General features: G+C 37.8%; 1 protein-coding gene across 2 annotated transcripts in view; it reads left to right on the top strand.

Annotated features, from left to right (window-relative positions):
* dennd3a (DENN/MADD domain containing 3a) overlaps positions 1-27579 on the top strand; it is a 43236-nt gene that overhangs the window by 12288 nt on the left and 3369 nt on the right. Inside the window, exons 7-23 of one of the 2 annotated variants that reach the window (XM_051670944.1) lie at positions 2221-2340; positions 2497-2715; positions 4204-4319; positions 4859-5014; positions 6276-6372; positions 6462-6565; positions 6826-7007; positions 8396-8926; positions 10850-10894; positions 11346-11605; positions 16206-16376; positions 16677-16806; positions 17449-17556; positions 22674-22813; positions 24448-24608; positions 24693-24832; positions 24946-25064. In XM_051670944.1, the coding sequence (XP_051526904.1) occupies positions 2221-2340; positions 2497-2715; positions 4204-4319; positions 4859-5014; positions 6276-6372; positions 6462-6565; positions 6826-7007; positions 8396-8926; positions 10850-10894; positions 11346-11605; positions 16206-16376; positions 16677-16806; positions 17449-17556; positions 22674-22813; positions 24448-24608; positions 24693-24832; positions 24946-25064 (2799 nt within the window). The remainder of the gene's footprint in view (positions 1-2220; positions 2341-2496; positions 2716-4203; positions 4320-4858; positions 5015-6275; positions 6373-6461; positions 6566-6825; positions 7008-8395; positions 8927-10849; positions 10895-11345; positions 11606-16205; positions 16377-16676; positions 16807-17448; positions 17557-22673; positions 22814-24447; positions 24609-24692; positions 24833-24945; positions 25065-27579) is intronic. The other variant, XM_051670945.1, reaches the window with a different exon arrangement.

The following is a 27579-nucleotide window of genomic DNA, read 5'->3' as shown; positions in this document are numbered from 1 at the left end:
TGCAAAATGACTGTTTTCACAAAGGAATAAGGGTTGTAACTCTGAAACTAGTTTTTTTGTTTGTTAATTTTCAATCCTACAGTGTCAAAATGACTTATGTTTCTCAACATTTCAAATCCAACAGCCAACTTTATGCCACATCCGCACAATTCCATTGAAGTTTAAAACTTCCATTTTCAGTTTCCTTACATCATAGTTTTTAAAAGTATATGGTTATGGAGAGCTTTTTTGAAAGTCTCAGAAAAAAGCGTCTAGTCTAGATTAGAGGCATGAACGTAGCTAAATCAATACCGAATGCGTCTTTGCTATTTTTAATACATTTTACTATGTAAACGTGTTAGACGGACATTTTTGACCGATGCACCGCATCTTGCAGTTTTTTCAGCAGCTCGTGTAAGAGTGTCATGTTTTTTAGATGCCGTGTCAGGTTTAAAAGAGCCTTTCAGAATTTACTCGTTTGACCGCGAGCACAAACGTATGCTTTGGACGCATTTGCATTTGACTGCTTTGTGTCAAAGACGGGCTCCGATTAGGACAGGCCACGCCACAAGATGAACCAAAATGCGAAAAAACAAAGTAAACCTTTGGCCTTAAGAGGCGTAAACATAGCTAAACCGATGCATTTTCTTTCTTTCTTCTTCCTTTTCTCCCCAATGTGGCATACCCAATTCCCAATGTGCTCTAAGTCCTCGTGGTGGTGTAGTGACTCGCCTCAGTCCGAGTGGTGGAGGATGAATCTCAGTTGCCTCCGCGTCTGAGTCCGTCAATCCGCGCATCTTATCACGTGGCTTGTTGAGCGCATTACCGCGGAGACGTAGCACGTATAGAGGCCCATGCTATTCTCTGCGGCATCCACGCACAACTCACCATGCGCCCCACCGAGAGTGAGAACCACATTATAGCGACCACGAGGAGGTTACCCCATGTGACTCTACCCTCCCTAGCAACCGGGCCAATTTGGTTGCTTAGGAGACCTGGCTGGAGTCACTCAGCACACCCTGGATCCAAACTCGCGACTCCAGGAGTGGTAGTCAGCGTCTTTACTTGCTGAGCTACCCAGGCCCCCTTAAACCGATGCATTTTCAAGCAAAAATGTATTAGTGTGGACGTGGCTAAAGCGTTCTCAATTACGTAAATGCAAACACTTCTTGCTACAAAAGGTCGATTTCACACGTCATTGTGTTCTGAAATGTGACAGAACGCAAATCGTAATGCAGTGCAAGTATTAGTTGCATTCTCAGCATTGCCACTAAGGTTGCTATTGGAAGTCGACCGATTATATCCATATCTTCTTTGACTTTTGCCGATAACCGATAGTTCCACAAAGCAACTATCGGTTATCAGGAAGTCAACGCTGATAGTTGCCTGTTTTCTGTTTCTGGTCTCGAGACGCAATGTAGAACTAAACGAAATGAGTGATCCAGATGGAGAACTACAAACATTTAAGTGTTATTTGGAGTAAAAATTAATATCAAGCTCAACTTGTGCAGTTGTTGGCTGTCATAACAACTCTATGTGGTTAATGAAATCAACGTAACTAACCTCAGACCATCGCTTCATGTCATCTACATACATACTTAGGTGAGGCTTTGAAAAAAAAAAAACGATCATCTCGACTCTGGTATCAGCACTATAGAGCCACATGTATTTTGACCATTTCAACAAATGTAATACTTTACCCACTAAGAATATACGTTGATGCGGATGAAAACACGAGACTGGAAATTGAAAACAGGCGAATCGAGGAACACTTCTGCGTTCAAGAAAAAGGTGGACGTAGAGTAGCCTCTGTGTCTGTGCCCGTTATGGTAAGAAAAGACTAAGAAATTTTTCTATACATTAAATAAATCAGTTTTAAAAACCATTGTCCGATTAATCGGTTATCGGCCTTTTCCACCACCTTAGTTGTCGGTATAAGCTAAATCTACTATCGGTCGACCTCTAGTTGCTATAGCAGGCATTAGTATAAACAGTCGTCTTCTACATTACGTTTATTTCATTCAGGACAATTACGGTCATGGTGGAGCAACAATCTTGCTGAACAAGTTAGGTGAAATGTCAACATATTTATAGCTAGCTACCAGAATGATCACATATCTGGTATAATAGCACAAACGCTTGAAGGTAGATCTATTGACCCCTTGAGTGCTGAAATGTATTACCGCCACAGAAACGTAAGAACACACTTTAAGTTTAAGATTATTTATTGTGTTTCTTCAGGTGTTTAATCTTAGACCTCTTCAGATTGAACTTCCCTCCAGACTGGAACCAGATCGGACCGTGGTGGACCTCGATCTTCACCTGCCCTTTCTGTGTTTCAAACCCAAACAGATCCTGCAGGTCAGTCGAACTTTCAATCCACTCATTTGTTTGTTACGATGCCAGGGCACTGTCAGACATATCTGGAAAACCCCAGCGTTGAATGCTGGTTTGTGGTTAGTATGGTTTTCTGAAATATCAAATGTAACAAAACGTCTTGTTCCTTGTTTATCTCAGATCATCAGCAGTATCTTAATGGAGCAGAGAATTGTGTTTCTTTCCACTGACTGGGCCAAGCTCACACTAGTGGCTGAAAGCTTCATGATCTACATTCATCCACTGTGCTGGCAGCATCCGTTTGTACCCGTCCTGTCTCGCCAAATGCTGGACTTCATCATGGCACCCACAGCCTACCTGATGGGCTGCCACACGTACCACTTTGACGAGGTGGCCGAGGTATGGGCAGACTTCATATCCTAAAGTTCTAGGATGTTTTCACTCTTGGTTTGATTGCATGGTTCAAACTTGAGTTTGATTCCACCCCCTATTTTCACATTGGATTATTTGACATAAAAGGGGGAAATGATGATTGGGCATTCTACAAATTATACCTCATCAATGGCAGTTCACTTCTGCAGATTAGGCCAGATTGCTTTGATAATAAATTGGGAACTATATTCAAGTCCACATGTTTGCTCAGTTGCGATTCCATCTTGCACATTTGAGTTTGAAAACAGCCTTCACACCATCTATATGTACCAAACTCTTGACATCCGGTTCGCGCTACTGTTCTAACGTGAGGACGCCCTTATTTTTCAGTTGCTAACTGCAATTGAAGATGTTTTTAAGGAACATCCCAGTTGAATAGACCTGCATTGTTGGGTTTTGGATGCTGGTGTTTACTAGCTTAACCAACAAGCCTGTCTTCATCAACCAGCTTCATTAGAAAGATTATGCTGGTTGGCCAGCATTTGTTGCTGGTGAAGAACATTGCCATGCTGGTCCACCAGCTAGACCAGTACCAAACCAGCTTGGACCAGCATTGAAATTCATGGTGGTCTAAGCTCGTCTTTTCAGTGGAGATTGTTTTAAGGTTACCTGGAGAATGCTTTAACTGTTAGAAGGATTTTTTGGTGTATCTGCAAAGCCGTTAGACGAATATCAGTCATGAAGTTGTTAATTAGCCACTTTTCCACTAATGGGCCAGTGCAAGCCAGGGCTATTAACTGGCCAGCCGGGGCCAATACCCTCAGACCTTGAGCCTTAAGACCAAAATCGATCTGTGTTCCCACCATCAGGCCAATTACTCAGCAGCATTGCCCAAAAACCCGCCCTTAATACACAGCTGCGGTGCCAACATCACACATCCCATCTATTTCACAGGCAAGAGGGAAGCTCGAGCAGAGGTATCATGTTATCTAGAATATCGAGTTTATATCGAATGTAAACAGCAAGATAAGTTGGCATTGACAACTCACCGACTGTAACTGCCATGGTGTCCTTAGTGGTCTCTCCACTAACAGCGGGACGATGTCCCAGCGCACCGTCTATGAAAGTTCACCGAACCATGGAAAGCAATTCCTTTGTCCATTGGGCATTTTAATGGATTTGTACTGTGCCTGCATTTTTTTAATTAATTTTTTTCCTGAACTTGTACCACTGTGCGCTAGATACACAACCTGGGAAGTTTGGCGAAACTCCGTCTTTGACATTGAACCCACCTCAGTCCCTGGTTGGCCTTGTTTGGCCCAAGGGTAATTGGTGGGCCAAAGGCCATTGGCCCCTAGAAAGCCCAGAGGAGGCACGATGAAGCCCTGGAAGTGACAGTGGGAACGCAACTGGCCCTGGCACGCATTAGCATGCACTCATTTGGCCCGATAGTGGAAACACGGCTGTTGTTGATGTCTGGCTTGTTGCTCAGTTAATGACTGTGTCTTTTAACAGGAGATGGATGATCTGGTTCTTATAGACATTGATGAAGGAACCGTGTCGTCTTCAGGTTCAGACACACTGAAGCTTCCAGAGGTCCCACTGACAGCAAAAGATTTCTTTATATACCGGTAAGAGAGCGAACAGTTCTGTTTCAGTTTTCATGCATTTTAATGGTGAAATGTGTCATTTCTGCGCCACCAAACGGAATTTGAAAATTGCTGATTTTGTTTGCCTGCACAAATGTCACCGCCATAATGCTGGGGTGTTGGTTGCTTACTGGTTCAAGTCAAAACAGCCCACCCCTAAGTCTCTATGATATTCTGATCTCTAGATATGGCAGTCATTCTTTTAATGTAAGTCTATCGGATTATTTTTTTTTTTTGTTAGTTTTTTTACCATCTGCCAGACAAAAATATGATCGCTTACAAAAGCTTCGGGAACAAGTTACGTGCCAGGATTTAATACAGTAGGTTAGGGGTTTTGAAATACTGTATCTTCATGCTGCCATCTCAAAAAATCCAATAGAAACAATTAAACAAGTCATTCAACAAACTCATATCTGCAGGGTTGCGATCAGCCTTTAATTCAGTCAGAAGAGTTTTGAACTGTTGCGTCATCAGCTCTGTCATGCCGCAGTGATTAGCGTGTTTTGTGCATGTTTCTACAGAGCAAAGGAACTCCAGCTGCACTATGATCTGGATCTGTGTCACGTCGGCACATGTACTGATATTAATGAGTTGCGTGCTCACAGGAGACAGTGGCAGCGGAAAATCAACACTGTGATCCTGAACGTCACCTTGGAGCTCATCGTCAACATCTTCAGGTCTGAACTCGGCAGATTTAAAGAGGCCATGTCATATAGGAAACATTTTAATCATTGTAAAAAAAATCTTTTTTATTAATGTTAGTTTTTCATGACCACTTTCCACCCTCTCTTTGACCCTAAGAATTAAACAGGCTATGTTTGCCACTGTACCTCAACTGGAAATTATACAAGGTGTATGGGTATTAAAGGAATAGTTCACCAGAAAATGAAAATACTCATGACTGACTCACCTTTAAGCCATCCCAGATGTGTATGACTTTCCTTCTTCAGCAGAACCGAAGTGAAGATTTTTATGAAGCACATTTTAGCTCTGTTTGTCCATACAATGCAAGTAAACAGGTGCCATCTTGCTGCTGGCTGTTTGATGGTATGAAAGTCATATTTAGACAGCATAAAAGTAATCCACACGACTCCAGTCGATCATTTAATGCCATCTGGGATGGCTTAAAGGTGAGTCAGTCATGAGAGATTTTTCATTTTTGGGAGAACTAACCTTTTAAGCATACCACGAATTCCCAGTGAAATTCCATAGGCCACATCGACACTAATCTTTTTTCGGTTTTGGTTTCCTAACATCTTAGTTTCCAAAGTATCCGGTTATGGAGAGTCTCCATTTTCAGTGGAGGAAACCGCTGTTCAATGCATTTACAAACGAATGCAGATTAGTGTGGGCGTGGCCATAATCATTAGAGCTCTTTTTTTTTTGGGAAAGGGGGATTTTCTCCCCATTTTCTCCCAATTTTCGAATGCCCAATTCCCAATGTGCTTTATTTAAGTCCTCGTGGTCGTGTAGTGGTTCGCCTCAGTCCGGGTGGCGGAGGACGAATCCCAGCTGTCTCCACATCCGAGATCGTCAACCCATGCATCTTATCATGTGGCTTGTTGAGCGCGTTGCCACGGAGACCTAGCACGTGTGGAGGCTTCGCCATCCACCGTGGCATCCGCGCTCAACTCACCACGCGCCCCACCGAGAACGAACCACATTATAGCGACCACGAGGAGGTTACCCCATGTGACTCTACCCTCCCTAGCAACCGGGCCAATTTGGTTGCTTAGGAGACCTGACTGGAGTCACTCAGCACGCCCTGGGATTCGAACTAGCGAACTAGCGAACTCCAGGGGTGGTCTCATTTGAGCTCTTTAAAAAAAAAAAAAAAACATTATTTTATTTTTTTAAATCTGCTTACAGTGATCTTGTTTTTATTCTCTTTGATTGATATGAAATATAAATGCTCTTAATTGTTCTTTTTTTCTGCAGTGAAGTGCGTGAGTTCCTGAATTATGAACATCGTGTTTTTAACAGTGAGGAATTCCTCCGATCGAGAGAGACGAACGACCATGCATTTTACAAGAAGGTAAAATAATAAAGGACTCGGCTGCAGTTAAACTCTCAACATGAACTTCTGTACCATATGCACCTGTATATGTTTGTGTTTGTTTGTAGGTTTTAGACACTCATATATTCCACACATTTCTACGGGATCGTTTGAATAGAAAGAAAGATGCCTTCACTCAAATGGAGCTGAACACCTGTTCAGAGACTCGCAGGTACGTTAACACCTACAGTAGTAGACTCTATCTATCCAACAATCTCTCTCTCTATCAGTTTCAGTTTTGTAATTGCCAAAGCATTTACAGATTAGCTGCATACACCTTTTATGAACACTGACATTTGAGTCTTATCTAAATTGTTCTTTGGAGGTGCGACTACTCTTCTAGATGGATGATTTTCTGGTTAAGTTTAGTTCTTCTGGTCTGTTACTGTTTTGCACGTTTAATTAAAATGTATTTCGCTCTTTCTTGCTCAGGTTGCGGGCCATGAAAGAGTCTCCACGCAGGCCCACTGTTGAGGAGATGAGCCACAAATACTCCAGAGCAGAGACCGGTCTGAATAAGAGACTGGGGATGAGTATGCCTAACCTGGCTGATAGCAGATTACTAACCGTACCAGTCCGACACACGTCAATGAAGACAATGCTTTCACATTACGGTAAGAAATCTCTTCACAGATGCTGGCTAGTTTTTAAAGAGCAGATCATTTAAAAATTAAGGAAACAGTTTAGAGAGATATTTTATAATGCCCAAATGCTTAATATGGCCTAGAGAGTAAAATGCTCAGTAAAGTTTTAAAAACAACATGAACTGGCATTAGCATTTACCTTCTGTATTGCATCCATTACCAGTCTTTCCTTTTATAGCTTATATTTCAATGCCTTTTCAATTATTTATGTAAAATTAAATAATTTTGTATTAAAATTGTTCATTATTTTATTACATTTTATTTGTTTATTATTTAACTAAATGAAAAATTTATAGAAATTAAATAAATAAAAATAAATGCTTTTATTTTTATTTATTTTGAATGTAGTGGATTCAACTTTTCATTTTAATTTGTTCAGTGTTCCACGGTCAGAAGTGCACACATTTTAATGCCAAGTTCATTTAAGATTTTTCTTTTTAATTTTTTTTATTTATTATTTTATTTTATTTTTTTATTTGTTTTGGGGGGATTTTTCCCCTTTTTCTCCCAATTTGGAATACCCAATTCCCAATGCGCTCTAAGTCCTCGTGGTCACATAGTGATTCGCCTCAGTCCGGGTGGCGGAGGATGAATCTCAGTTGCCTCCGCGTCTGAGACAGTCAACCCACACATCTTATCATGTGGCTTGTTGAGCGCGTTGCCACGGAGACATAGCGTGTGTGGAGGCTTCCACCGCGGCAACCACGTTCAATTCGCCACGCGCCCCACCGAGAACAAACCACATTATAGCGACCACGAGGAGGTTACCCCATGGGACTCTACCCTCCCTAGCAACCGGGCCAATTTGGGTACTTACGAGACCTGGCTGGAGTCACTCAGCACGCCCTGGGATTCGAACTAGCAAACTAGCGAACTCCAGGGGTGGTAGCCAGCGTATTTTACCACTGAGCTACCCAGGCCCCTCTTTTTAATTTAACTATTTAAAAAATAAAATATAAAAAATATAAAAAATAACTATTACAACTTTTTATTATTTTATTACATTTTATTTGTTTATTATTTAGCTAAATAAAATAAAAAATAATAAACTAAAATTGATTTTACATTTATTTTTATTTATTTATTTTAAATATAGTGGATTAAATATAATAGAGTTTTTAATCAATTTGTTCAGTATTCCACGATCAAAAGTGCACACATTTTTTGCCAAGTTCAGTTAAGATTGTTTTTTGTTTTTTATGTAAATCCTGATGTGTGTGGGAAATGGCGTACACACTTTTCAGTGCCCAATTTGTGCATGTGCAACGTTTATACATCAGGCCCCAGATATTTTGTAGAAAGTGAATATGATTTTGAAGTCATAGTAATGTCACATGTCGTCATTTTTTTGTTGGCAGGTTCCTGGAGTCCCTCAAGGCTAATCAAAACCTTTAAACTCCCAGACTTCCCTCCTCCACTGGCCTACCACTATGTTCAGAATTACTACAATGAGCTCATTAACCAGTTGAGCAAAGCCATCTCTATGGTAAACCCAGACGACTCTGCCCTCCTGGCGCGTTACTATTACCTTCGAGGACTGGTGAACTCTGTTGCCGGGAGACACGTGGATGCTCTCAGAGACTTCCAGAGCTTATATAAGACAGACATGGACATATTTCCCGCCAAGCTTGTCAATACTCTAGTTGAGTCTCTGCCAGCGGAGGAAAGAAAGTCGGCTGAGCGAAGAACCGAATTAAAACGCTTGATGAGCCACGTGAAAAGAGACAGTGAACGGGAACGGTCGCGACCATTGGATGGTGGTTCAGTGAAGAGATTTGAACTGCCCAAGAAACACTTGCACATGGATGACTTTGTGCGGCGGGTTCAGGAGTCGGGCATCGTCAAGGACCTGGGCACCATCCAGAGACTGTTTGAAGCACTTACTGTGGGTGGGTATAAAGAACAGACCAGTCAGCATAAGCCCTTGCATGAGGAGCAAACTAATTGGCTATGGAAAATATTAAAATGAGACAACCTTTCCTGCTTTTGCAAGAAAAAATAGGCAAAACTGTTTAGATTTATAATATTGGTAATCAAATCTCTTATCGGTCTTAACAAAAAACTAAAATTAATTTTATTTTAATAGTATTAAGAATAATAAAAATCTACATTTAAATAAATGTTGTATTATGTTCTCTGGTTTAAATAAAATAAACTTTTCTGGGAGTTTTCTGACCAGATTTGTTAGAAAATTTAGAAAATCGATTAAACTGATATGATGGCCGATATTATAAATCTACTCTGTCTTGTTTTTTTGTTTTTTGTTAAAGACATCTGGCATAGATAAATAGTATGCTGTTAGAATTTCAAACAATTTGCTATTTTATTATCTGCTTCCATTATGCACCAATCAGCCGCTACATTAAAACCACCTGCCTATTGGGGGCCTGGGTAGCTCAGTGGCAAAGATAATGGCTACCACCCCTGGAGTTCGCTAGCTCGCTAGTTCGAATCCCAGGGTGTGCTGAGTGACTCCAGCCAGGTCTCCTAAGCAACCAAATTGGCCCGGTTGCTAGGGAGGGTAGAGTCACATGGGGTAACCTTCTCGTGCTCGCTATAATGTGGTTCGTTCTCAGTGGCCGCGTGGTGAGTTCAGCGTGGATGCCGCGGTGGGTGGCGCGCTATGTCGATGTGGCAAAGTGCTCAACAAGCCACGTGATAAAATGCGCGGGTTGACGGTCTCAGACGTGGAGGCAGCCGGGATTCGTCCTCCGCCACCCGGACTGAGGCGAATCACTATGAGGACTTAAAAGCACATTGGGGATTGGGCATTCCAAATTGGGAGAAAAAAACACAACAAAAAAACACTATTATCGTGTAGGCCCCCCTCGTGCAGCCAAAACAGCTCTGACCCGAGGCATGGACTCTACAATGTCCTGTGGTATCTGGCACCAAGACGTTAGCAGTAGATCCTTCAAGTCCTGTAAGTTGTGAGGTGGAGCCGCCATGGACGCCTCTGTCATGTCCCTCAAACCATTCCTGAACAATTTTTGCAATGTGGCAGGGCGCATTATCCTGCTGAAAGAGGATTCCTTGGACTACTTCTGGTAGGTACTAACCACTACATACCGGGAACACCCCACAAGACCTGCCGTTTTGGAGATGCTCTGACCCAATCGTCTAGCCATTGCAATTTGGCCCTTGTCGGAGTCGCTCAAATCCTTACGCTTGCCCATTTTTCCTGCTTCCAATACTTGAAATTCAAGAACTGACTGTTCACTTGCTGCCTAATATATTCCATCCCTTGACAGGTGCCATTGTATTGATATAATCAATGTTATTTACTTCACCTGCCAGTGGTTTTAATGTTGTGGCTGATCAGTGTAGCTCCAATCAAACCGATACCGATAATATACAAAATGCATTTATTGGCTGAGCACTCGACTGTGCGCAAAACTGAACAGCAAGTGGACAAACAAAGTAATCATCGCCTTAAACTGAACAGCTCTATTTAGTCTGGTGGATAATTCATTGGCTATCCTTGTCTGTTAATGTATACAAAATAAGGGGTACAACGGAATAGTAATTTTGGACGATAACCGATATGATGGCCAATATTATTATAAATCGACTCTGTCTTGTTTTTTAAAGAAACCAGGCATGGATAAATAGTACACAGTTAGAATTTTAAGCATTTAGCTCTTTTATTGTCTGCTTCCAATGTAGGTCTAATCAAACCGATACCGATAATATACAAAATGCTATTATTGGCCGTTATAGATATGATCACAGATATATCATGCAACCATAGTGTTGATTTCTTCTGACACGTCATATAATGAGTTTGTAAAGAAATGGCTTTGGTTTGCCAGGTACGGAGGACTCGTCCCAATCTGTTTTTTACCTTCAGGTGGATGGTAAGCACAGTTTGCATGTGCAGTGTACCATCAATACTAATACATGCATAGCACACATGTGACTTAATATAAGAATGTGCATGAATGCGTGTGAATACAACTTCTCCCCTTGACTCATTAGAATTTCAATATCTAACTCTGTGTTTTTAAGTGTCTGCTGTCCATACTCAACTGCTCAGAGTGGCAATGTGCTGGTTAATCATTTCCTGTCTCTTAAAAGTTATCTTGCTTTCACAGTTTTATAACACAGCACAGTTCCTGGACAGTATAAGTAGTTTGTGTTTGTCATGTAATTGTGATGTCTAACATTAATTTCGTAATATATATGCTGTTATTTTTCCTGTGGAACCGAAAAGTAGAAATTTTGATGAGTCTTTACGCAGCTTTTTTTTTTTATATATACAATGCATTTTAATAATCTGGACATGTTTGAAATATCTTCTCCACACAGGTCAACAGAAGCAGGTAGATCCAGACACTTTCCGATTTTTCTACAACTTCTGGAAGGAGACGGAAGCTGCGGCTCAGGACGTGGACTTACCAGCCATCGTGCTGGAACACTTGGAGACCAATGAGTGTGTCTACAAACTCTCATCATCGGTGAAGACCAGCCACGGTGTGGGAAAGATCGCCATGACCCAGCGCAGACTCTTCCTGCTGACAGAAGGGCGGCTGGGATACATCGAGATCACAAAGTTCCGAGATATTGAGGTGAGATCAACTTGTGTGTTTATTTCCTCCCCTTTTTTCTCCCCAATTTGGAACGCCCAATTCCCAATGCGCTCTAAGTCCTCGTGGTGGCGTAGTGACTCGCCTCAATCCGGGTGGTGGAATCTCAGTTGCGTCTGAGACCGTCAATCCGCGCATCTTATCATGTGAATTGTTGAGCACATTACCGCGGAGACGTAGCGCTTGTGGAGGCTTCATGCTATTCTCCACGGCATCCACGCACAACTCGCCACGCACCCCACCGAGAGCGATAACCACATTATAGCGACCACGAGGAGGTTAACCCATGTGACTCTACCCTCCCTAGCAACCGGGCCAATTTGGTCGAACTCGCGACTCCAGGGGTGGTAGTCAGCGTCAATACTCGCTGAGCTACCCAGGCCCCCCGATCAACTTGTATTTTATTGTTTAAGTTAGTTTTTAAGTTCATTCATTTTCTCCATAGGGTTTTCATAAAATCCGTCGTAAAAGAGTTGTAAGCTATGAACCAAACCAACCAGCTCTGAGGTGAATCACAACATTACAAACTTTGATTTAAAGCAAAAAAGCATTTGAAAATTGGACAAAAAGACAAAGCTACAACGTCTTAAATAGGGCTGTCCCCAACCAAAGATTTTCCTAGTCGACTAGTAGTCATTAAATTAAGCCAGTAGTCGACTAGTCACACGTTTATGATATTAATTTAATACTTAAATATATATTTTTGGGGGGGGGGGGGCATCAGAAAATGGTTTGAGTTCGAGGGCTGAGAAAGAATGTTATAAGTAACATTACATTAAAATATACATTTTACAAGCGCACGTACGAAGCGAGCCACAGCGACACTGTTAAAAGCGGTAATGATTCTGTGTCGGAATGTGTCGGAAAAACCAGCAAGTACACTGTTCTGAACATTTAGTTAATTTATAGAGAGAAATGCACATTAGGGTTGTGCCGACAGACGATGATCTCGTGGATCGATGATGGTCAGAGTGATCGCCAATAGCTGATGCCTTTGACGATGACAAGATGAAGTTTGGCTCGTCTTCCCATTAATGTATTCAATTATTATTATTATTATTATTATTAGGCTATTATTATCAAATTAATATTACAAATAATTTCCCCGTAGACACGCGCTTTATTATATTATTTAGAACAGATGACAGAAAAGCCGTCTATGTGCATGTATGACACGCTGATACAGAGGCGTGCAGTCTCGTGGAACACACGCATGTAAAAGGTTCTTACTCTTTCTTTGTTTCATGTAATTGGATATTGCGATATAATAAATATGTATATATGTATATCGTGAAGGAGGGAACAAAACGAATTTATTCACACACATGATGTATTTTCCCGGACAACAAAATACCCGACCGGTAGAGAATGCACAGATGAGGTTCTTTGCCAGAGAGATGTTGCCCTTCACAACTGTTGTAAAACCATCTTTCAAATAGTTGAACAACACACATTTTAAATGCACTCGTCGTGTTCGTCGGTTTCCTGTGGAGTTGTTTTTTATTCCTGCAACCAACCGACCAATCAAAACTTGGTCGACTAAGACTGTTCTCATCAACTAACCTTTGGTCGACTATCAGGGGGCAGCCCTAGTCTTTAATGAGGGAGTGAACTACAATCCCATGAAACTTTGCGAATGTTTTTAATTACATAGCAAAATATTCAAATATATGCAATATACAGTATATAAGTAGTTTAACTTTGTGCGACCCCATGTCCACTTACCTGGATGTTGTATTTTGGTTTCGCTATACGCAACGCATAATTTAATTTCATTTAAACCGACTGATCTCAGTTCAGGACAGCCTGTGCTGTCAGTAAAGGGTTGAACTTTCGACGTATAGAGTCATGTGACCAAACAACATGCCGTTGATCACAGCAGAGTTTGTCTTTGGGAGAAACGCCAACAAAACTACATCTGGTAAGAAAACTAATTAAGTTTTTACATTGAAACTAGTTTGAGTCAAAAGATTAGAGTGTCTAGTTTCATCCGATGTGCGATTTTTAAAATTTGAGCGATTTATCGCGAAACAGCACGCTGTTAAACACAATGACCACATTCGTGGACTATAGGCTCATTTTCAGTTAAAATATCCAATATTTACTGTGAATTGTCATATTGAGAATCAATGGGTTCATCCAAAAACTGAAAAATGTTGCTTTCAGAGGCTTTATATGGAGTTAGGATGAAAATAAGGTGCATTTCAAACTGTTCTGAGATCAGTGCAGACAGACAGCACACTGGAGGTTAAGTCATTCACTAAATAGGGAGCAAAGGAGCATCCTATAGCTCTCTATGCAGTTAAGTGCATTCACTCCTAAAATCAGATCAAAAGTTCAGTTTCAGGCTGCAGATGATGTTTGGATCACTCAACATGTTTGACAGACATGAGACAATGATAATCAGTACATAGATTCAAAGTAATGTCCAGCATCATCCAATCACTGCCAACCATGTTCAAATAAAATGATACATTATAAATTCAGAATCTATGTACTGGTTATCATTGTCTGGGGATGCCTTGATCGATCGGCCACCGATCGGTATCGGCCGATATTCACGTCCTATGACTCGATCAGTGATCGCTAATTTGGCCGATCTCATAAACCGATCGCTCATGTCGCATAAGACGCGTGGCTCCTTTAAGACTTCAGCAGCACTGTCATGGCATCACTGATTGTGGGGAATACTGGCATAGTGTTGTAAGACAACAAACTTGATTCAGCAGTTAAGAACGATGCAGTGGGAGAGGTATAGTGAATATGAAACGTTTGTATACTGTACTGTTAATGTGGTGTTTCACACGCCACAAGGCAAAGGGAGAACAGTGCAAGCTTTGAAACGGTCCTTATTATCGTTCACGGTGGCAGCTTCTCAGTCTGCGCCAGGCATAGGCATCTCAGTAATAATGTGAGTCACAAGATGTGGTGTAATTCAAACATCTCTAATAAATATCTCCCGATTAAATGGCATTAACAATAGAAGTACCTGTAGAGTCCAGAAACATGCACTCTTTCTCCGCTTTCCTTTCATCTCTTGCCCTCATGAGAGAGCGCCTGTTCCCCTCATTAAAGTTCAAGAAGCAACAAGTGAAAAATCAACTATTCATACAATCATCCAACTAAATGAAAAGGCAAGGAAGGAATTTATAAATATAATAATTCTTTATACAATATTAAGATACAATAATATAATGTATTAAATATAATGCAAAAGTAAAAATGAGGAATAATAATAATTATATGAAATAATGACAATGAATCAGTAACCTTGCACCTATGGGTTATCAGTTTGACTTCAGTTTGACACTAAGCTTCATATTTTATAAGGCTATCTATCTTAATATAGAGAATATTTTCTTAACCTGTATTTGCTTAAAAGTCTTATTAATAGAATTTTTTTTTAATAAGCTTTTTTAACTTTTTTTTGTCAGCAAAATCTAGTCAAAGTGATATTACTGGGAAGAGGAAGTTAATAGTGACAGTGTGCAGAAATCTTGCATATAGACAGTTATGACAGACATCTTGATAAAAGGTGAAATGATCGGGATCGCAATCGGCCAATCAGGTGACAAGAAGATCGGTGATCGGTGTCGGCTGTAAAAATCCTGATCGGAGCATCCCTATCATTGTCCCATGTCTGTCAAACATGTTGAGTGATCCAAACATCATCTGCAGCCTGAAACTGAACTTTTGATCAGATTTTAGGAGTGAACGCACTTAGCTGCATAGAGAGATATAGGATACTCCCTTGCTCCCTGTTTAGTGAATGACTTAACCTCCAGTTAGAAATGCACCTTATTTTCATCCTAACTCCATATAAAGCCTCTGAAAGACACATTTTCCAGCTTTTGGATGAACCCATTTATTCTCAATGTGATAATGCACAGTGAATATATATTAATGCGTTTACTAATTTTAATGAATAGAACCATATTGTACAGTGATAACAAAATAAAATAGAACAAAATGTATATTAAAATGAAGTGAAATGACCCACAGATGTGTTGAAAGTTATTCAAAATCACTAACATGTTTTTTCTACTTTTGAGGAAATTCGGTGCCAGTGTACACATATGTGGACATCATGTTTATCAGCGTACCAACGTGCGAAAAATAAACAGATTTTTTAAAGCGGCATATCAAATGAAACTAGAGACTCTATTCTTTACAACCAAACAGGTTTCAATGGAAAAACATAAAGATATTTCTTACCAGAGGCACTTTTGTTGGCGCTGTGTCCGTAGGAGTGCTTCACAGAAATCAATGCCATGTTGTTGTGTCACGTGACTCGGTGCGGCAGAAGTTTAACTCTTAAATGACGTCTAGAGTCTTGTGAACAGTATTCAGTCGGTTTTTATTCATTTAAATTATGCGTCGCGTATAGCGAAGCCAAATACAATGTCCACGCATGTGGACACGGGGTCGCACGAGGTTAAAGGTTTATAAGTTATCGTTAAAAATCAATTCCACTATGGATTAAATGAATGAGATTTTTACTTCTGGAACCAGACTGTTGTGCTCTATGACATGCCGTTAGTCTGAGTGCTGCTCAACCAATCAGAATGGCCTTTCCATACAGGAAGTGAAGATTTCTTCTGCTCCTTTCCTCCTCCTGAGGATCCCATCGCTGAAGATCAAGACGTCCTTCAGGAAAGAGTCGTTTGAGGCCAATCTGAAGTCTGAGTGTGACCTCTGGCATCTGATGATCAAAGAGATGTGGGCGGGGAGGAAGATGGCCGACGATCATAAGGTTTGATTCGTGCATCTTCAACCACAATTAATTTCAACCCAATTCAACTCCCAACTGAACTTTTAAAGATTAAAGTTGGTCATTTTGTTGTTTTAAATAGATACCACCAGACTGAGTACAGGTTGTTTTCGATGTGAGATGCAGTGGTGTTGGGTTTTGGGTGGGGTCGTTCTCACTTTCTCAAATTTCTGTTTGTCAGACGTCTCTTGAAAGCCCTGAGACAGTAATAGCTCTTGGCCTGAGGGTCAGGAGTAATCTGTGAAATAATGTAAATGTGTAGTGTGATTATCTCTTGTGTAGGACCCTCAGTTCATGGAGCAGGCCTTGACCAACGCTCTGCTGATGGACGCTGTGGTTGGCATTTTACAGACGCAGAAAGCCGTTTACGCTGCTACAAAACTCGCCTACTTTGACAAGATGAAATCTGAGGGTGTGTAGCACTCAATAAGTGTGGAAATTAGAAAGATCGTCTCAGGAATTCAATGGATGGTTCATCCAAAAATGAAAATTCAGTCATCTTTTTATCATTTCATTTTAAACCAGTGTGACTTTCTTTTTTCGCATACAAAAGGAGACGTTGAGTAGTGTGTTAGTAGTACGCATCTTTTTTCCATCCAGTGAAACATTCTGCCTAACATCTAATTTGGTGTTCCATCTTTTTGTGAAAAACTGTTATAAATATAAGTATAAATGCTTGTATAAAAGTTTATTTATGCTAAAATTTCATCGCGTTAATGATATGGTCTTTGGTGTGACTGATATATTTGTTATTTACATCTAAAATAAGAATGTTACTCATTCTTTTTAGTTTCTCAAACACTATTTTTAATTGTGTTTGTTTTTAAAATGATTTATTTATTATTTATTACATAGTTGTATTCTAATTATTTTATTTCAGTCTTTGTTGGCACTATATATTTGTCGCTATTGCTCATTTTCAGACCGAAAACAAAAAGTTGTGAAAACTCCAGTGTATAAGTTGCCAATCGAAGCGATGTTACAATTGAAAATTCCATTATTTATTGTCTGTCGCGGTCATGTTTATTTTAATAATGTTTTGGTTTTGTCACAGTACCCATGATGGTTCCTAAAACTACATCTGAGACCCTGAAACACAAGATCAACCCCTCTCTGGATCTGATGTCACCTCAAGCTGTTGATGTTCTGCTCTACACGCCTGGTAAGCCACAATTCGGCTTTTAAGACTGGACGTAAGGTGCTGTTAGCCGTTTTGCTAACTTTCGCTATGTTGTTAACTGCGACCATTTGCCAAATGGGAAATGTTGGGCATTTTTAGGCGCATTTCAGCTGTTAAAGAGCACCTATTATGGTTTTTAAACGTGCCTAATTGTGTTTTAAAGGTCTCATACAATAGATTTACCTGCATCTAAGGTCAAAAAACACTTTAATTTGCTCATAATTTAAAGTGCAGCATTACCTTTTTTTCCCAGTGTCAAAAACGACTCGTTCAGTGATCCGTTCTAAAGGATTCATTCTAAACTCCTCCTTTCAGAGAGCCTACTCTGCTCTGATTGGTCAGATGTCCCAGTCTGTTGTGATTGGTCTACCGCTTAGTGTAGTGTTTGAGGGTGGGTCAAAGCTGTTCGCGAGCAGCTAATGAAGACCAGAGGCGGGTTTTTTGTTACCAAATTACATAGGTTAGTACAGGAAGTAAGTCTGGAATTACTAATGACTCGTTTCAGGTGTTCAGAATCGGTTCTTTCTTTTGAGAGTCAATAAATCCATTTGTCGTGCACTTTGATTTCTGAAACTTTGCAGACTTTTTTACATTCACATACAGCTATATAACACACTACATGAAAGGTAGTATTTGAAAAACCATAATAGGTGCTCTTTAAATCTGGGTGAACATTTTAAACCAGGAACAACTATCTTAAACCAGCCAGGCAGCTTAAGCTGGTTTTAGCTGTTTCTTTACACTTTTAACTAGTTTTTAATTAGTTCGATAATAATCAATTAGGAAAATTATTTACGAATTTCATTATTGATTAGTTGTATATCTGCACTGTTTCATAACGTAACATAAATGTTAGTTTCATTACAAAGTGAGTGTCATAGCAGCACGACTTCACCCAGTTGAACCAGTTTCACATGGAAATTTCTCACTTGTGTGTGTATGTATGTAGATACAATGCAGATAGATGACCTATGTTAGCATAGTAGCTTGTCGACATGCTGCAGTGCATTCCTGCAAACACTGAGAAAACTGAACAGGTTTTGAAGAATCTGCCCTGAGCACTTCAAGAGTCGAGTTTCTATTTCAGCACGTCTGCATCATCGCTTATTTCCTCACCTACTTTATATGTTTGATTACGATGTATAAAACTGGGCAAATTCCAGACGATGACTCATGAAGTTACATCTGGGCATTGTTTAGCGTTTGTTTTATCAACATCAAGATTTTAGATTAAAAGTTCTGTGAATGTATAAGGGAAAGCATTGTCACTTTTTTGCCTGTAGATCATTTTAAAGTGTCCTGCTGCGGTGTGACAAAGGATTTTTACCTCCAATACAAAGATTTCATTGCAAAATAATTATGAAAGAATGAGCAAAATGCTGTTTAAAGTAGTTTCAAATGGAGTTTCAGAACTTCCCAAAAGTATTTATGTCAAATACCCACAGAGTGTTTTACATTTCTAAACTTGTCACTAAACCAAATCAGTCTGATTTCCTAAGACTTCCTTGCAAACTGGGTGAAACAAAGCGAAATCAAGTTGCTCGCAAGAAACTCCTTATTCAGAGTCTAAAACCTCTCAACACTTAATGTTTAACTAAGGTTGTTAAAGGCGTAGCTAAACAAACATAGTTTGAGGTCAAGTCACAGATTCACATAAGTGCAGTTTCACAGACTGGATTTCAAATATGTTTGTAATCATATTTTGAGGTCTTCTAAAGCTGATTTGTTTTTAATAAACTGTAATGTAAACACTAAGACATCAGGTGAAGCTGCTTTTAGCCGTTATGCCCCAATAATCTCGAAATCACCTTAAAGGATTAGTTCACCCAAAAATGAAAATGCAGTCATTGCTTACTCACCCCTGTGTTGTTATAACCCTATATGACTTTCTTTCTTTTTCTGAACACAAAGGGAGAAACTGTGAAATAATTTTGTGCTCAGTGATGTCATACAATGGCAGTTTATGGTGACCACCTCTTCAAGCTTCAAAAGGACACAAAAGTATAATTCAGAAGTCTAATAAATTATTCCATGAGACTCATGATTGTTATGAAAGCATACGATAAGATTTGGTGAGAAACAAACTGAAATCTAATGTATTATTTAGTGAAAATGTTCACTGATCATTGATCTCCTGTGTGCATTCATGATAGGACACGAGAGCAACAGTTCACGCAGCCCCCTCGCGACATTGGGGCGTTCAAGCGATAACTCATTTTGTTTATTTAAAAACAGGTCCTCCACAGCGATAGTGACAACAGAACACAACACAACTGCACACAAAACAGAGAACAGAACTTACTAAACATGTCTGAAGAGTTTGTAGTCCAAGAATTGATGCATTTCTATGTCCAGCCTTATTTTTTTTTTTTAAGTTTTTGACCGGTGCCAGTTCACAGTGTATGTAGTTACCCGCACGATACCAAAAATAGAAAACAAGCAATCTATAGAATGTACCGTCACTCGTCAGTGCTGGTTAGGACAAAAACTCTGATTACTATAGAAAATATACCTTTTATCACGTGTCATTTGCCGTCAGGTTAGGACACGGTGTGACTGTGGCTGCCTGTAGCTCCTCTATGTTTCTGTTTGATTTACGAGTACTTCTTTCATAAAAATAAGGCTGGGCATAGAAATGCATCAATTCTTCAACTACAAACTCTTCAGACATGTTTAGTAAGTTCTGTTCTCTGTTTTGTGTGCAGCTGTGTTGTGTTCTGTTGTCACTATCGCTGTGGAGGACCTGTTTTTAGATAAACGAAACAAGTTATCGCTTGAACGCCCCAATGTCACGAGGGACATTGCCCTATCATGAACGCACACAGGAGATCAATGGTCAGTGAACATTTTCACTAAATAATATATTCGATTTCAGTTTGTTTCTCACCAAATCTTATCATATGCTTTCATAACAATCATGAGTCTCATGGAATAATTTATTAGACTTCTGAATTATACTTTTGTGTTCTTTTGAAGCTTGAAGAGGTGGTCACCATAAACTGCCATTGTATGACATCACTGAACACAACATTTTTCACAATTTCTCCATTTGTGTTCAGAAAAAGAAAGAAAGTCATATAGAGTTATAACAACACAGGAGTGAGTTAAGTTTAAACAATGACTGAACTTTCATTTTTGGGTGAACTAATCCTTTAAAGTGTGCCATTTCTGTGTTTTTTAGATTCCAGTTTTTATTTTTTATTCATAATCCTCAGAAATATCATGTATGGAGTGCAGTTATCTGACATGCATCAAGGAAGACTCGTCACCTGACGCATTCCAGCTGAAGTTCTGATAAGGAACTTTGTTGCCTCATACTTTAATGACTTTATTGAATCAGCTAAACGTAATTGCAAAAGTCACGTTTTCTCTCCATGTCTAAGGAGTGACCCACTGTGAATCTCAAGAAACCTGTGTAAGAACATGTCCAGGTCAAATTTAAACCAAAATGAAAAGAAAGAAACTGTAAGAAATTTATCGGTTTTGCATTAAGCAAAAAAAGCCTATATTTAGGGTCATTAAAAACATTTAATTGGATTTTTATGACAATGAAGCACATCCCCCCCTCCCAAATTCTCATTACTGTAATGTGTAAAAATAACAATATATTATTTCAATTGTAAAATATTTATACATATACTGTTGTATTTGTTTTACTGCCTTTAATTGATTTGATGCTGATTTTAAATAAAATAATTAAGAAATTTATAACTATAAAAATGGCTTTATTACATTAATGAGAGTCTAATTAGAATCACTGGTAACACTTTATAATAACTACAATATATAAAGAATGAAGTATTTGTAAAGCACCAGTTTATAGTTAATTATTTATAAATCGTTGTTCCTACATTGTCACAGTTTTTCACAATTGCTAAAACAAATTTCTTGAAACCTTCACCCATTTTCAAGTCAATGAGTGATTATTAATTTATACATGCAGTATATCCAATTCATTATATATAGAAATGCAATAATTTCCTCAACTATGAATGTATGGCTTCATAATGTTCTCATAAGTATGTCTTTACCACTGGTTTACATAATCTAAAACACATCAGTTAGGTATTATTAACAAGTTGTTCACTAAAGATGAAAAATCATTATCAACCATTATCAGACTGCTTATATATGAAGTTATTAAACAATAATAGCATAAATGAATAACATATAGCCTATTAATGTATTAATAATGTATAAATGATTAATTAATGCTTTACAAATACTTTATAACATGTCATTATTATAAAGAGTTACCACCTAATTACTAAATTACTACAAACACATATGTGAAACGTCCCAATGCATAACAGCAGTGAGAACTTTAAGGAAAAATGTTTGTCAATTAAATGTAATTCTCCTTATTATAAAATATAAAATATAATTTTTATTTTGAGTTCATGACCCAGACATATTTTCTTTTTCTCCCTTTTTCTCCCCAATTTGGAATGCCCAATTCTGCGCTCTAAGTCCTCGTGGTGGCGTAGTGACTCGCCTCAATCCGGGTGGTGGAGGACGAATCTCAGTTGCCTCTGCGTCTGAGACCGTCAATCCGCGCATCTTATCACGTGGCTTGTTGAGCGCGTTACCACGGAGACGTAGCGCGTGTGGAGGCTTCACGCTATTCTCCGCGGCATCCACGCACAACTCACCACGTGCCCCCCTGAGAGCGAGAACCACATTATGGCGACCACAAGGAGGTTACTCCATGTGACTCTGCCCTCCCTAGCAACCGGGCCAATTTGGTTGCTTAGGAGACCTGACTGGAGTCACTCACACCCTGGATTTGAACTCACGACTCCAGGGGTGTAATCAGCGTCAATACTCGCTGAGCAACCCAGGCCCCCGGACATATTTTCATTAAGCAATACAGGACATAAAGCAATTGAATCCGTTTCCACTTATCTTACTTATCTTGCACTATAACACTTCCTTCCTCTGACAAACACCCAAAACCCCTCCTGATCACTAGTGTAAGAGGGCTCTGACACACCACAGGGAGGTTTTACCACCATTCAAAAGGAAACTGAGCCATTATGAATGCGCAAGACACTTCTGTGTTTCCAGTATACTGAAGTGTGCTCATGGTCTTATTTAAGGTCATCTGGGTGTGTCGGACTTGAACGGTGGTGGAAACCCAAAGCTCTGGTGTGCTATAAGTGATGGGAAGGTTCTGGTGTTTGACGCAACCAGCTGGTCCATGCAGCAGAACTCAGTGCAAGTGGGAACCTCTCGTCTGGTGAGGAACTTCCTCTTGAAAGACTAAATGAATCTGATGTGTGACATACTGTATGTTGTTTAACATATCAAGTGAGGAGGATATACCTGGTTGTTTTTTCAGCACCACAGTGTCATTTCATTTATTGTGTTCATTAGAATTCTATGATGGGAATGACATCTTTAATGTTTTTGCAATAAAATGACCAATTCTGTTGTCTTGCTAAGGATAATTTCATAGCTAACATGTTATGGGTCCTAAATACATACAATTAAATAAAATGTTCACACTTTTTATGCAGTTTGGCTAAATTGCACCTTGATTGGAAATCCTGGCGAATAAAAATATACATATTTTATTTATTTATTATCCCCTTTTCACCCAATTTGGAATGCCCAATTCCCACTACTTAGTAGGTCCTTGTGGTGGTGCGGTTACTCACCTCAATCCGGTTGGCGGAGGACAAGTCTCAGTTGCCTCCTCTTCTGAGACCGTCAATCCGCGCATCTTATCACGTGACTCGTTGTGCATGACACCGCGGAGACTCACAGCATGTGGAGGCTCATGCTACTCTCCGTGATCCACACACAACTTACCACACGCCCCATTGAGAGCGAGAACCTCTAATCGCGACCACGAGGAGGTTACCCCATGTGACTCTACCCTCCCTAGCAACCGGGCCAATTTGGTTGCTTAGGAGACCTGGCTGGAGTCACTCAGCACGCCCTGGATTCGAACTCGCGACTTCAGGGGTGATAGTCAGCGTCAATACTCGCTGAGCTACCCAGGCCCCCGTGAATAAAAATATTTGATATTATTTTCTCATATTTCATGCTCTTCACTGAGACTTTTGTCCACTTGGTTAGCAAGTACACTAACTTTTGACAAAAACTTTATCAGGTGCAAAATAGTTTGGTGTGACGGAAATGACAGTACAACAGTGGGACAGTCGTAATAAAAAATAAAAATAAAAAAATTGGTGGAAATCATTTTCACACAATAAATATTGAAATGGTCTATGTTTAATATTTGAATTTTAAATTAAATATTAAATATACTAGATAATATTATTTACTAATGTAATATCATTTAATATTAAATAATATTATTTATTATTATTATTTATGTTTGTTTAGATGATCATAATTTTAAACATGTAATAATTGATATTTTTATCACTTATTTTCATAGTTTATATTAGAAAGTCTGGATCTGAAGACCAAAACTGGCAAATCTATGCATAAAAGATATTTGAAAAGTACCAAAAATAATTCACGAAGGCCTGGTAAAAAGTTTCCAAGTCAATTTTAATGTGACCTTCATTTCCTGAAGTTGAAGAAGCACCCATATATTACTAGTATAATAACTTAAACGCTTTATGTTGCAATAATGACCGACTGTGCATTATCCCGCTCATGACAACGGTCACTGTTTACAAATATTTGACCGCTGAATGCTGTAATTGACCATTTTTTATATTCTGTATATTATATGTTTATACAGGCACTACTGGCCAAAGTTTGGACATCAACACTATGAAAACGAGTGTTGTATGATTTTATTTGTTTGGCTCTATCTTGTAGCTCTCATTGTAGTGCTGCCCCCTGGTGATTGTTGTAGTAACACACACTTGTTTTTGTTTTTGCTTTGTTCAGAACTGCATGTTGGCAGTGAATCAGCAGCAGCTGTGGATCGGATCTCAGGATTCATTTATTTACATCATAAATCCGCACAGCATGTCCTGCAACAAACAACTGACGGAGCATCGCGTTGAAGTCACGGGACTCGCGCTGGAGGAGAGAACCGACAAATACAGGTAACTCAGACTACGCTGGTCAAAGTTGGGTCATGAGTGAATGTTTAAGGTCATTTTGAATGTTTTGGCCTCATCTCATTCCAGTCAGATGGTGGCGTACTCGTGCAGTGCGGAGGGTACAGTGATCGTGTGGGACGTGTCCTCGCTGCAGGTCAAACGGCATTTCAGAATATCATGTGACCGGCTACAGTCCATTGAGATTCATAACGGCATGCTGTGGTGCGGTAAGTCTGCGTCACGTCCTGCCTACGTCTAAATCCCTTGAATTAAAATTGTATTTGCTATGACACAACCTTTTAGTTTTGTTATTAATGTGAATTGATTTCTCTGCTTTAAGGTGCTCGTGATTGTCTTATTGAAGTGCGCAGAAACGGTACGGTACATCGCAAGATGTCACTTCCAGATCACCTGTTGAGTTCGCCGGGGGGTTTTAGCAGTTTCCTGCTTTTTAATGAGGTAAAGATCAGTAGTTTGACTCAAAATGAGGCTGTTACAACGTCCGGTTCTCTGTGCATCCACCCAGCTGAGCTTCATGACTCATTAGCTGTGAGAGCAGAGCTTTGATAAAACCTGTAATGGATCACACATGTGAGTCATTTACCGGTGGTGTAACGGGTTTCTGGTCTCTCTGATGAGCTGTGATGACATGTCCTGCCACGTTTAAATGTTTGCAGCTTTAATGTTTGACATTTCTCTGTATAATGAATATTAAATGTCACTGGCCCAAAATCCTGCACCACACAGCTGCGTATTAAACATCATTTAAAGGCATTACATTATTGTGGCCGAAGCATTTATAGAGGTACAGGTCAAGGGGCATGATGTACTGTAATACTGTAATTAAGCATACTAAATTAACATGTTAAATTTGTATTGAAAAAAAAAAGCTTGTCATGAACATGGTATATTTAACCTTGATTCAGTATGTACACATCCTCACACATTTATACACTTCTAAAGCTTGAGAAATGTGGCATATAAAAATGACAACTACCATCAGACATGCAATACACGTCTTTACTGCTTAATTATTGGGCCACAAAGACATATTTTAGAAGTAGTACATTATTTAAAATGAACACTTGCTCTATTTCTATTGAGATGATAGAATAAAGAAACATACACACAGAATCTCAAAGGTCTTCCCTCATGCAAAGTAAGGGCTTGTGGGGTTAATCGGAGAGCCTTAAAATAACGTATGAAAGTGAAGAATTTAGGATACAAATATTTTACTATTGCATAATTTTACATGGTATAATATAAAATAATAATATTATAATTTAATATAATATGTAATAAAATATAAAATAATATATTAAAATATAGTATAATATAATATAATAAATCAAAATATAATATAATAACATATAATAAAATATAGTAACAATGTATTAAAATATAATATAGTTACATATTATTATATATATATATATATATATATATATATATATATATAAATAAAATATATTACATATTAAAATGTAATATAACATAATATATAATATAATACATTTATATAATATAATTTATTACAATATATTATATTAAAAGAGAGACATATTTGGAAATATTTTTTTTATTTTTTTTATTCTACCCCAGTGAAATATTTTACAATGTTTTAAAGCATAATGGAAATCATATATCCCTATTTTATTTAATGATTCCAAGAGAAATATAAATAAATGACTTCTTAAGGTGTATGAAGCACACATATGACAGTTTGTATGACAATTAAATGTTGTCTAATAATATATAATATAATATAGTAAAATATAATATATAATAGCATTGTAATATATTTAATAAAATATAATATAACATAATATGATATAATAACATAATATAATATAGATAATAAAATATAATATATAAAAATATTATATGATAAAATATTATAATGTAATTAATATATATATAATATAGTATAATTTTATATAATATTATAATATATAATATAATATATAAATGTTCAATATATTAAAATATAATAACATAATATAATATAGATAATAAAATGTAATATAAAAAATATTATAATATATATAATAAAATATCATATATAAATATATACTATAATAAAATATTATAATGTAATATACAATAGAATATAATATATACAAATATAATATAATAAAATATTATCATGTAATGTTGCATTGTAATATATGTAATAAAATGTAATATAACATAATATGATATAATAAAATATTATAATGTAATATATATATATATATATAATATATAAATATATAATAAAATATAATGTAATATATATATATATATATATATATATATATATATAATATATAAAAATATTATATGATAAAATATAATGTAATATGTATATAATAAAATATAATATAATAAAATATTATAATGTAATATATAATATAACAGTATATATAATATAGTATAACTTTATATAATATTATAATATATAATATATATAAAAGTACAATATATTAAAATGTAATATAAAAAATATAATATAATAAAATATAATGTAATATATATATAATAAAATATAATATAACAGTATATATATAATATAGTATAATGTTATATAATATTATAATATATAATATATAAAAGTACAATTTATTAAAATATAATATAACATAATATATAATATAATATAATTCATGTTGGCTGGGTAAGACCAAAAAGAGAGACATATTTGGAAATATTCAGATTTTTAAAATACTTTTTATATCATTCTACCCCTGTGCAATATTTACAATGTTTTAAAGCAGAAAGGAAATCATATATCCCTATTTTATTAAATGATTCCAAGTTAAATATGAATAAATGACATCTTATGAAGCACACATACACCTTAAGAAGTATGACAATTTGCATGACAATTAAACATTGTAATTGTGAAAGCCCTAAAACAGAAATTAATCATCATTATTTGTTTGACAATTAATCGTCAGCCAGATTTCATAATTGTGACAGCCCTAGTCACCGG

This window comes from Myxocyprinus asiaticus, chromosome 34 (assembly GCF_019703515.2).
Source record: "Myxocyprinus asiaticus isolate MX2 ecotype Aquarium Trade chromosome 34, UBuf_Myxa_2, whole genome shotgun sequence".
NCBI classification, from domain to species: domain Eukaryota; kingdom Metazoa; phylum Chordata; class Actinopteri; order Cypriniformes; family Catostomidae; genus Myxocyprinus; species Myxocyprinus asiaticus.
This window is presented reverse-complemented; position numbering and strand designations above follow the sequence as displayed.